At 36.9% G+C, this 12,952-nt stretch overlaps 1 protein-coding gene across 1 annotated transcript; it reads right to left on the bottom strand.

Annotated features, from left to right (window-relative positions):
* Positions 1-292: 292 nt before the first annotated feature.
* On the bottom strand, positions 293-8,421 carry LOC133261247 (olfactory receptor 52N1-like). Its single transcript, XM_061439757.1, has 2 exons — positions 8,399-8,421; positions 293-1,326 (listed from the first exon to the last, which is right to left on the bottom strand). Exons 1-2 carry the CDS (start codon positions 8,419-8,421, stop codon positions 384-386), a joined length of 966 nt encoding a protein of 321 aa, XP_061295741.1. The 3' UTR covers positions 293-383.
* Positions 8,422-12,952: the final 4,531 nt, after the last annotated feature.

The following is a 12,952-nucleotide window of genomic DNA, read 5'->3' as shown; positions in this document are numbered from 1 at the left end:
GCATTGATGAATACACCTTAACATTTGCCAGGGATTTAAATTTTTTAATGTTTACTTCCAATTCTTATGATCCAACACTGTAACTCAAAGTTTTGTGGATTGTCATTCAGGAGCAAAATGTCAGTCTATGAAAATTATATGAACTGAACTTTGAAGTCTCCTGTGAATAAAAGAGGCTTTAGAGAACATGAAATTTTAGAAGAAAGGATCTTTGCTTACATGCACATAGTGGTACCCTTTTAAGAGAAGTTTAAAGATAAAAATCACAACAAATATTTCCTATGACCAGATATTTGCTTTCAGTTGGAGGACTCCCCATTGACTAAAAAATGTCGTCCCTATTGACCTCGGGCTGACTAAGAAAACTTCTCAGAAGTCTCTAATTAAATGTTATGAGAAGGATTGTCCTTTCCTTTAAGCAAGAACCTAGTAATACATGTTCGTATCTGCTTGGTTTTTATCCCATACACAATAGGATTCATTGTAGGAGGCATGAGTAGATAGAGATTAGCCATAACAATATGTATGTGTGGAGGAATGGAGCGTCCCCCAAAACGATGTGTAAAGAAGGTGAAGAAGGCTGGAACATAGGTAATGACGATGGCAAAGATGTGTGCAGTGCAGGTGCTGAAGGCCTTCTGCCGAGCCTCTGCTGAGGACAGGCTGACCACTGCTTGCAGGATCATGGTGTAGGAGACTGTGATGCACAGGATGTCAAAGCCCCCAATCAAGAGGGCAACCATCAAACCATAGATGGCATTGACCTTAACATTGCCACAGGATATCTTGGCCACAGACATGTGGTCACAGTAGGTATGTAGTATGACATTGCCCCTGCAGTATGGCAGGCGTTTGGTGAGGAAAGTGAAAGGGATAACAAGCATTACACCTCTAAGAAAAGTAAGGAGCCCAGCCTTGGCAATGACTGAATTAGTGAGAACAGTAGCATAGCGCAAGGGGTAGCAGATGGCCACGTAGCGGTCCAGGGCCATGAGCATGAGCACCCCAGACTCCATCCCTGTGAAGGTGTGCACAAAGAACATCTGGGCCAGGCAGGCCTTAAAATCAATCTCCTTGAGATTGAACCACAATATGCAGAGAGTGTTGGGAAGAGTGCTGGTGCACATGACAACATCTGTGAAGGAAAGAAGGGCTAGGAAGATGTGCATTGGTCTGTGTAAGGCTTCTTCAGAGTAGATGAGATACATAAGGCCAAAGTTCCCTGTGATTGCAATGCTATACATGGTACACAGAGGGAAGGAGACCCACAGATGCACTTCTTCCAATCCAGGGATGCCATTTAGGATGAATGAGACTGGAGTTAGGCTAGTGTCATTCAGAAGTAACATACTGTCTGTTGGAAGTTCATGATACACCGGTTACAGAATTGCTCTGTAGGCAGAAACAGTAAGATCAGAGATGAGCTGACAAGTAAGATATTCTTTATCATAGTTGATAACTTGTCTTTTTTGTAGATCAATCACATGTACATTCTCTTATGTTGAATATGTGATATTACACTCTCATTATGTGACATTATACTCTCATCCTTCCTCAGTGATCAATGCAAAGAAATAGAGGAAAACAATAGAATGGCAAAGACTAGAGATCTCTTTAAGACAATTAGAGACACCAAGGGACTATTTCATGCAAAGATGTGCACAATAAAGGAAAGAAATGGTAGGGGCCTAACAGAAGCATAAGATATTAAGAACAGGTGGCAAGAATACACAGCAGAGCTATACAAAAAAGATCTTCATGACCCAGATAACCACGATGGTGTGATCATTCACCTAGAGTCAGATATCCTGGAATGCAAAGTCAAGTTGGCATTAGGAAGCATAACTATGAACAAAGCTAGTGGAGGTGATGAAATTCTAGTTGAGCTATTTCAAATCCTATAAGATGATGCTGTGAAAGTGCCAGCAAATTTGGAATACTCAGCAGTGACCACAGGACTGGAAAAGGTCAGTTTTCATTTCAATCTCAATGAAAGACAATGCCAAAGAATGCTCAGACTACCACATAATTGCCCTCATCTCACACGCTAGTAAAGTAATGCTCAAAATTCTCCAAGCCAGGCTTCAACAGTACATGAACCATTAACTTCCAGATGTTCAAGCTGGATTTAGAAAAGGCAGAGGCACCAGATCAAATTACAAACATCCATTGGATCATCGAAAAAGCAAGAGAGTTCCGGAAAAACCTCTGCTTTATTGATGACGCCAGAGCCTTTGACTGTGTGGATCACAACAAACTGTGGAAAATTCTTAAAGAGAGAGGAATACCAGACCCCCTGACCTGCCTCCTGAGAAATCTGTATGCAAGTCAAGAAGCAACCGTTAGAACTGGGCATGGTATAACAGACTGGTTCCAAATCGGGAAAGGAGTACATCAAGGCTGCATATTGTCACCCTGCTTATTTAACTTATATGCAGAGTATATCATGCAAAATGCCAGGCTGGATGAAGTACACATTAGAATCAAGATTTTGGGGAGAAATATCAATAATCTCAGATATGCAGGTGATACCACCCTTATGGCAGAAGATGAGGAACTAAAGAGTCTCTCGATGAAAGTGAAAGAGGAGAGTGAAAAAGTTGGCTTAAAACTCAACATTCAGAAAACTAAGATCATGGCATCCTGACTGATGCTGAAGCTGAAACTCCAATACTTCGCCACATGATGCAAAAAACTGACTCACTGGAAAAGACCCTGATGCTGGGAAAGATTGAAGGTGGGAGGAGAAGGGGATTACAGAGGATGAAATGGTTGGATGGCATCACTGACTCGATGGACATGAGTTTGAGTAAGCTCTGGGAATTGGTAATGGACAGGGAGGCCTGGCATGCTGCAGTCCATGGGGCTGGAAAGAACTGGACATAGCAACTGAACTGAACTGAACTGAACTGAACACTCTCATTGGATCATGCCTTAACCATTAGACACTGACCAGATGAACTGATTGAATCTAGTTGATGTGCTGGCTCTGAATGTGCCTTTTTAAAAAGATCATATAGTTCATTCCCTAGGCTGAAGTTTACCTTTAAACAGTGTATGATCAAGGATTGATTAAATATTTTGTGTTCCAGTTGGTCACCACCTTAATCAAAGATGTCTATTCCTTTCTGAAATTTTATCACTCTTCAATGGCTCTGGTGGGTTCCATTTTCAAAGTTAACCAGTCTAATCTAGGGGGGCATACTGACAATGCTATTAACCCAGTTTTAGCTCAAATCCTCTGCTTTGGGTTCTCAGAAAATCTAAATACAGAAAACTATAAATCATCCCCTGTGCCAAAAGCTTTCTTTAAGAAAAATTATAGAATGATCTTAAAGGTAAAAAATAGTAATAATACTCTTTCTAACGATCAAAGGGCCACCCATTAATTTCTTGAGTCAATACCAAAAGAAATAGATAGTAAAGAATCATTGGAAGCACAATAACTTATGGGAAATTAATATTATTTTTCTAGGATTATAATCTCTTCTAATGGACTGCATAGACTAATCTGATAAGAACTGAGGATCCATCACTGTAAACTAACACAATTGACATTTCCTTTGGAACATAGTTGGAGAAGGGAATAGCTATCCACACCAGTACTCTTGCCTGGAGAATCCCCATGGACAGAGGAGCCTGGTGGGCTGCAGTCCACAGGGTTTTGAAGAGTCAGACATGACTGAGTGACTTTCACTTTCGCTTTACAACATCCTACTGTATTTCCTAACCTGATCACCACCTCAGAGAATTATAGACTCAATATCTCTCAGTGTGTGCTATCTCCAAAACTAAATTTTTATAGTACAAAGGAGACTCTCAATACATTTTTCAAATCCATAGAGAAAAAAAGCAGTGGGAAAAATAAGGACTGACAAAATGGTTCTGAGTAGTAAGAAAGAAAATATTTGTTGTGATAGTGTATTGTGAAGAAATAAGGACACATTTATGATCATAAAATGTATGCAAATTGGATGTACAAGTCTGAAGAAGCAGGTGGGAGTGTGCTGACTTAGGGGGAAAATGTACAAGTTTTTTGATAAGGGAGGAAGTCCAAAAGAGAGGACTATTGGAGAAAAAATAATAATCTCTTTGAATAACAATTATCAATATTCAGATTTATAGTATTTCCTGTGTATATAAGAGGTAACTCACCTGCCACTTCAGCGACATTTCTGTTGAAAATTTAAGGTTGGGAAAAATTGGTTCTCCTTTCCTCATATGTGTCTTTTACAAAAATGTTATATCCTTAGTTTTTAAAAGATAAAGTCTGAGTAGATGAAATCTAGGGCCCCTTCGAATTGAGAAACAATTCAAATATCATAAGTGTAATGTGAAATCGAGGCAATTCTCTAAAATGAAAAATAGATGAGAAACAGAGAACATATGAAATAAGGCCATCATTTCTCTTTTCCTTTTTTCCACAATTGTATAATTTTTTTTTCATAGAAATGCTGTTTTTAAAAAAGTTTTCACAGCCAGTGGGATGTATCACTTCTCTAGAATACTCCTCACAAGGATTATTCAGTATGAACCACAAGATTTAAGTATAAAAGCTTATTTTATCCAACATAAAAATGGAGCATACAAGCCAGTATGTAGAAGCACACTTACAATACGGTCCATCATGCCCTTTCAAAACTTAGGACAATAATCCTTTTTGACAACTCTCTCCTTTTTCCTCTCCTCTCATTATCATAATCAGTACCCACACCTTTAAAAAGCAAAATGCACCCTCAATTCAGAAATCTGCTTACCCTGAAAGCTGCTGGAATTCTTCAAGAAATTGAAGACATATCTACAAATGAAGTCATATTAATGTCTACATGATGGACATGCAGGACAAATGTAAGACCTGTATCAAGACCATGAGGAAGTAGATGGAGAAGGGAATATTTCTATTTTCTATTTGGTGCATGTGGTATGTGTATATGATATTATCTGAAGTTGAAGAGCTGGAAAAACTTGTTACTATCTCGTTCTACTATCGTCTCAGAGGAAAAGTTATTTTCCATGTACATGTATTTAAGTTATCTATAAAAAAAGGCTTAGGAATCAGATATACCTGGGTCCTAAGGACCCTGGCTCAGCAATTGGGAATTGCTTTAGGAATTATTTTGTCTCAAATCATAGTCTAGGACTCCCGGTATAATTTTTTATAAGTACAACAGAGAATATGTAGCTCTGAGACCTTTTAAACTTTCAGAATTAAATCCTTTGGGGAGACTGATCTGTTCACATTTTTCAAATCTTAGCACAAAGTCATGCACAAAATCATACTGAAAAAATATTTTTGAAGAATAATTAAATAATGCTGATATATAAGAAACTTTTATATGTGAACTTGTATATGTTCAGTTCAGTTCAGTTCAGTTCAGTCGCTCAGTCGTGTCTGACTCTTTGCGACCCCATGAATTGCAGCACGCCAGGCCTCCCTGTTCATCACCAACTCCTGGAGTTCACTCAGACTCACGTCCATCGAGTCGGTGATGCCATCCAGCCATCTCATCCTCTGTCATCCCCTTCTCCTCCTGCCCCCAATCCCTCCCAGCATCAGAGTCTTTTCCAATGAGTCAACTCTTCACATGAGGTGGCCAAAGTACTGTTAGTGTCCCTAATAAAGGTGTTTATTAAATAATGTTGAATAGATTATTTTGGATTATCTAAATATATACCATCTCACTGTATATGAAGAATATTTTACTTCTCCCTCTAATTTTTTTGTTTGTTTGTTTTTGTTTTTCCTTTTTGGCCTTTCTTTATTGGCTAGGATATCCCTCCTATACAATGTTGAATGATCTGGATATTTTTGTTTCTTTATCATGACTGAGTATAGTAAAACCCACTACAGGTAGAGAAACCTCATTCTACAGTCACATGAAAGATATGGACTTACATTGCAGTACAGAAGCACATCTGTGCAATAATAAAAGTTAATCATATGCTAGCATTTTGTTGAGACTTTTTTAATATTCTTCAAGAATATTTGCCTGCAGTTTACCTTATTGTAGTCTTTATCTGGCTTTGGTATCTGTATGATATTGGCCTCATGAAATGAGTTTGGGAGTATTCAAGTGATGATGGAGTAAGTTTAATTTTTTTTTCTGTTGCAGGATTGCTCAGGTATATTTTCTTATAGTAAATATTCAAAGTTATAGTATTATGAACTTACATCTATTGGGGTGGTCATATGATTATTCTCCATCTTATTGAACACACTGATGTATAATGATTAGCTTTTTCTTTTTGTATTAAAATATGGTTGATTTATAGTATATTAGTTTCATAGAAAAAAATAGAAGCATGCTCAGTTGTGTCTGACTCAGTGACCTGATGAACTCTAGCATGCCAGGCTCCTCTGTCCATGGTATCTCCCAGGCAAGAATGCTGGAGTGGGTTGCCATTTCTTTCTCTAGGGTATTGTCCCAACCCAGAGATTGAACCCACATCTCCTGTGTCTCCTGCATTGGCAGGCTGATTCTTTACTACTGAGCCAACTGGAAAGCCCATATTAGCTTCAGATGTACAGCATATTGATTAAATATTTTTATAGAATACACTCAAGGTTATTAAAATTTTGACTCTATTTCCTGGGCTACACAATACATCTTTGTGCATCATTTTTTTATACACATTAGTTTGGACCTCTTAATCCCTACCCTTATCTTGCCCTCCATCCCCTCACTTCTTCTGTCATGATAGCCAATAGTTTGCTCTCTATATCTGTGAGTCCATTTCTCTTATGCTGTATTTATTCTTTTGTTTTATTTCTTAGATTCCACATAAAATTGATAACATACATGTTTCATCTTTCTTTGTCTGAGTTATTAAGTACAATATCCTCCAGATCCATCCATGTTATGGCAAAAAGCAAAAAAGCAAAGTCTCATTTTTGATGGCTGCATAATAGTCTATACACCTCACACTTTATTTATGCATTTATCTGTTGATGGACACTTGGATATTCCACATATTTAATGCATTTAATCATACACACACACACACATATACAAAATAAACTCTTTCAGAGAAACAATTTGCAACACTTCCAAACTTGTTTAATGAAGCCACAGAGCCTCAATATTAAAACCTTAACAACTGATTATAAGGAAGAAAATTTAGAGACCAATGTACCTTATGATTTTTACATGCAGATGTAAAAATCTCAAATGAAATACTAATATTAACAATTGAACTTTGCAATACATGAAAAGGAAAGTTACACGTAGCACATTGGAGTTTATCCCAAAAATAAGAGACTTACTTAGCATTTGAACATTAATAATGTTGTTCTTGATATTACAGAGTAAAAGTAAAAATCCATTATCTTTAGATTATATCATTTAAAATTTGAAACATGGCTTTGAGATATATACTATTATTATAATGATATAGAGATTAAAATGGCTTGATACCAATAGGAGTTTATAGGTGATAAAGAACAACATAATTCATATAGCCATTAAATGAAATAGAAGGATTTAAGTTCAGGAGGGCTTCCCCAGTGGCTCAGAGGTAAAGAATCCACCTGTGATGCAGAAGACACAGGAGACCCAGGTTTGATCCCTGGGTCGGGAAGATCCTCTGGAGGAGGACATGACAACCCACTTCAGTATTCTTGCCTGGAGAATCCCTTGGACAGAAGATCCTGGAAGGCTACAGTCCATAGGGTCTCAAGGAGTCAGACACAACTGAAGCAACAAAGCATGCACATCAATCACCAAAGACTTATTCACAACTGCATTGCACTGAATTTCACATATCAGCTTTCTGCCTGCTATTGTGTCATAACTAATATGATCCTTACTATCATTCCTACAAAAATCACCTTGTATGTCCTTTATATCAGGGAACTTTTTCCTAACAAGATCTTAGGAGAACCTCTTGAAAAATTTTCATGTTTGTTAGGTAGTAGTTTGAACTAAGCTTAACTCAGAGAGGCTTTCTCAAAGGAAGGAATAGAATATTAACATAAATTTTTGACCTTTTAATATTCATTTAATCTCATTTACCTAATATTAAAAATATTTTCAGTTATATGATGAGAAAAAGAACTTTCTAATTTCCTCTTATCAATTAGACCTCTTGTCCGTTTCTTCACTTCTATGTGCTGAGCCATGTCGTGCTATGACCATGTCGCTTCAGTCATGTCTGACTCTGTGCAACCCCATGGATTGTAGACTGTAGTCTGCTGGGCTCCTCTGACCATGGGACTCTCCAGGCAAGAATACTGGAGTGTGTTGTCATGCCCTCTTTCAGGGAATCTTCCCAACCCAGGAATCGAACTTCCATCACTTAAGTCTCCTGCATTGGCAGGTGGGTTCTTTACCACTAGCACCGCCTGGGAAGCCCCCTTCACTTCCATATTCTCTCGTAAACTTAGAAGAATTATCTTTACATAGAAGAATTATCTTTAGACATCTTGGCACACACTATTATACCCTACCAACTGTTGTACAAATGATAAACCACATGTGGATAAACAGGCTTCACTGAGACTTTTATGTCTATGTATTATTTATTTCATAAGTATATGATATGTTAAAATACATGCATAATATTTATAAGCACATATACTTGCTTAATATAGTTTTAACCAGAAAAAGCAAAACAGACTTTAAGCAGATATGTTTTCATTCAAGATTTTGTTCCTTGAAGAATTACTTTGCAGAACTTAGGAACTGGGGAGTATATGTGCCATCTGCTCAGTTCAGTTCAGTCGCTCAGTCGTGCCTGACTCTTTGTGACCCCAAAAATCACAGCATGCATTTATTTGATTTAAATACTACTTTACATAATGCAATCAATATTATAACTCAGCATATATCAAAGGAAGGTTTGCTTCCAGACTTTTCATGTATCATAGCTATCTGTTCTGGAATGAAGCCGTGCTTCACGAGATCTCTTATAATTGAAAACTTTCACTCTGGCCAGGAGATCTGTGGCTGAGACTTGTTTTTTTGTTGTTGTTAAACATGTTTTAGAAAGTGAATTTTTTCACTGCCAACTGAAAATCTCAATTTATGTCTGTCTGCCCCTTGTCGCTTCCTATTCTAGAAGAAAGGTATACTGTTGTGCCAGATTACTTCTTGTTTTCAACCTCCATTAGCCTGTACTTACTTCTACAAACCCCAGGTATAATATTAAATTGTTGTCATGATGTACTATGCTACATGTACCCAGAAATTCCTTCACTGTTGGGAAAATTTCAGTCTTCTGTGATTCCTTAGATTTGATCAAGATCTACTAAATGAAATTGAAACTTTAAAGAATGTTGTAGTGAGGTACAGAGGAGCAGGAATGAAAAAAAAAAAAGCATTTAAAGATGGCAGGAGGAGAAGGGGGTGAAAGAGGATAAGATGGTTGAATGGCAGGACTGACTCATTGGACATCAGTTTGAGGAAGCTCTAGGAGATGGTGAAGGCCAGGGAAGCCTGGAGTGGTGCACACAGTCCATGGGGTCTCAAAGAGGTGGACACGACTTGACAACTGAACAAGACTGTAGTGTTTCAAATGAGCATACAACCTTAGTACATAAAATAAATTTTAACAAGTCTTTATCCCATAAAATTCTGAAATAGTTCACTCAATATTTTCTAGAAAGCTTTGAACCCCATAAGTGCTATGTAGATAAAGCCATAACCAAAGTTATGAATCTGGAATTGAATCACTCTAAGAAGTCAGATATATTAATAAATCCATGTTTATATGTCAATGAATATCAGGTACAGTCCATATGCCCCATCAGAGAAAAGTTGTTAAAATTTAAAGGTAGTTATTGAGATTTTCCCCTCTGCTCAAATATTTTCTAAATGTATATCTACTTTCAACAAAGCTAAATTTACCTCCTTTCTCATTAGAGACCTGTGGGAACATTTCTCTGGGAACCTACAAACAAATTTTTTTCTTTTCCTTGGAAAATCCTAAGGTAAGTGTTTCATAGAGGCTTTCTAAACTAATGCAGCACAATATTACTGAACAATTTTTTTATACAAGTAATCTTATTCTTTTATTGTTTAAAAAGTTATGTGTATTAGAATTCTAGTTATTTAATCACATCTTGGTTATTTGAATAGGAGCCTCTTTCATCAGGCACAAATTTTATTGTCTTACTTTCACTTTATGTTCAAGAATATTTGTACATTTATCATATCTTGTTAAAAGACACATATTTCCTCCCCACCTGCCCTTGGTGAACAAGTTTTTAAATAGAGATTTAGAAACATCTGGCAAACCACCCAAACTCAGGGTGAGATTGGGTGACTCAAGAAAAAATACACAAGAAGTATAGATGTTGCTAAATATGGGGAATTTGAATCAGAGGGTAGGCAAATAAGGAAGACTAAATTATCTCTTTATATTTGAATCCAAAGGGATTTGCAAATAATCCTGAAGAGAAAGCAAAATGTGGGGAGAATTAAAAATAATTTAGGTACTGGAGGAAGAAGACTGTATGATTCTAATATAACAAGGACCAAAGAGATAATATTACAGGTAAGCACATTTCTGTACAGTAATAGGAAAACTCTGGTTCTCCATAAATGTAAGAGTGTTACTGAGAAAGTGGGAAGTCTTTGCCAAAAAAAATTAGTGCAAGAGTTGGAAGGAATTCCAGTGACCATCTATTCCAACTTCCTGACAATGACATTCATGAACCGTCTAATTTTCCTTTTGATTGAATATATCTGATGACAGTTATCCTGTTATCTAACTAAAATTTATATCAGCATGAATGACCAATATTATCAAACTCGTCTACTTTCTTATAACTTTTCATATTCAACATATTCATATTCAACATATGCCTTTCTGCTGTGTGCTCAGTTGCTCAGTTATGTCCGACTCTTTGTGATCTCATGGACCTTAGCCCCCCAGGCTCCTCTGTCCATGGAATTTTCCAGGCAAGAATACTGGAGTGAATTGCCATTTCCTACTCCAGAAGATCTTCCAACCCAGGGATCAAACCTGGGTCTCCAGCATCTCCTGCAAGCAGATTCTTTACCACTGCGCTTCCTGTAAAGCCCATGTATGTCCTTAGGGTGTGTAAGTATAATACAAGCCATTTATTAGCAAGGGTCTGGGGATTGAAAATTTAAACTGTGAAGTAAGGAAAAGCTTTGATTGGCATTGCCAGTAACCAGAGATCTGAAATTATGAAGGGTATACGCTGATATTGCCTGAGAAAGAACTTAGCAAGCAATGAAAATGAAAACTGGAAACGCCCCAGATTGTGCACATTTGTTGAACTTGAGAAACCTCCAGTAAGTATGGATGGATTTAAGGAATACAAGTAATAAGAGATATATTCAGAAATTTAAAGGGGTCCTAATTGTATAGGATTTTTTTTAATTTAAATTTATGTATTTTAATTAGAGGCTAATTACTTTGCAATATTGTATTGGTTTTGCCATACATCAACATGAATCTGCCACGGGTGTACACGTATTCCCAATCCTGAACCCCCCTCCCACCTCCCTCCCCATACCATCCCTCTGGGCCATCCCAGTGCACCAGCCCCAAGCATCCTGTATCCTGCATCGAACCTGGACTGGCGATTCGTTTCTTATATATTATACATGTTTCAATGCCATTCTCCCAAAGCATCCCCCGCCCTCTCCCACAGAGTCCAAAAGACTGTTCTATGCATCTGTGTCTCTTTTGCTGTCTTGCATACAGGGTTATCATTACCATCTTTCTAAATTCCATATATATGTGTTACTATACTGTATTGGTATTTTTCTTTCTGGCTTACCTTACTCTGTATAATCGGCTCCAGTTTCATCCACCTCATTAGAACGGATTCAAATGTCTTCTTTCTAATGGCTGAGTAATACTCCATTGTCTATATGTACCACAGCTTTCTTATCCATTCATCTGCTGATGGACATCTAGGTTGCTTCCATGTCCTAGCTATTATAAACAGTGCTGCGATGAACATTTTGTAAATAAAATAAGGATGTTGGCTTTGATCTGAAATGTGAAGATACTGAAGGTTTAAGGGAAGACTAGAGATGACTTTTGGAGAAGGCAATGGCACCCCACTACAGTACTCTTGCCTGGAAAATCCCATGGACGGAGGAGCCTGGAAGACTGCAGTTCATACCGTCGCTGAGGGTTGGACATGACTGAGCTACTTTACTTTCACTTTTCACTTTCATGCATTGGAGAAGGAAATGGCAATCCACTCCAGTGTTCTTGTCTGGAGAATCCCAGGGACGGGGGAGCCTGGTGGGCTGCCGTCTATGGGGTCGCACAGAGTCGGACACGACTGAAGTGACTTAGCAGCAGCAGCAGAGATGACTTTACTAACATGCATTTTACAAAACAAAATAATGGTAATGACACTAATAATAATTGTAGTGGTACTATATATTTTGCTGACAACATTCCCGGTTGTGGTAAAAAAAATCTCCATGATTTTACTTTTCTGAACAGTAAAAAATTTACAGTTGAGAAAATTGCTTTTAAAAGTTTTCCGTTTTAACTTGTTCCTATTTTCTGAAAAACTTTGCTTTTATCTTTTTTATGTATTGACATAATTTATCCAATATTATTTAAAATTTTTTCCACTGATTAAAGATAAAGATTAAAAAAGACACATATTTACATAGAAACCTCTAGACAAAATCTCAAAGAGCGAGAAAGAGAAAAACAGAGAATGGTAGATATCAAAATTAGAACTTTTAACATCTATTATATGGGGAGATTAAAATATAATAGAACATATGTATATAATAATCCTTAATGAAAGAAAACATATAATATTATCTGATTTAATGAATGAATCAATTTTATAATCTAATACAAACTTAAGCAAGAGCTTTTAAAAACATAGCAAAAAATTTTTTGCAAAAAAAAATTTTATTTTTTTTCTTTTTTTGGATGTTATTTTATTTTTTTATTTTATTTTTTTTTAACTTTACAATATTGTATTGGTTTTGCCAATATCAAC

The sequence above is a fragment of the Bos javanicus genome, chromosome 15 (genome assembly GCF_032452875.1).
Source record: "Bos javanicus breed banteng chromosome 15, ARS-OSU_banteng_1.0, whole genome shotgun sequence".
NCBI classification, from domain to species: Eukaryota; Metazoa; Chordata; class Mammalia; order Artiodactyla; family Bovidae; genus Bos; species Bos javanicus.
The sequence above is the reverse complement of the archived record's forward strand: the minus strand, read 5'-3'. Positions and strand labels throughout refer to the sequence as shown.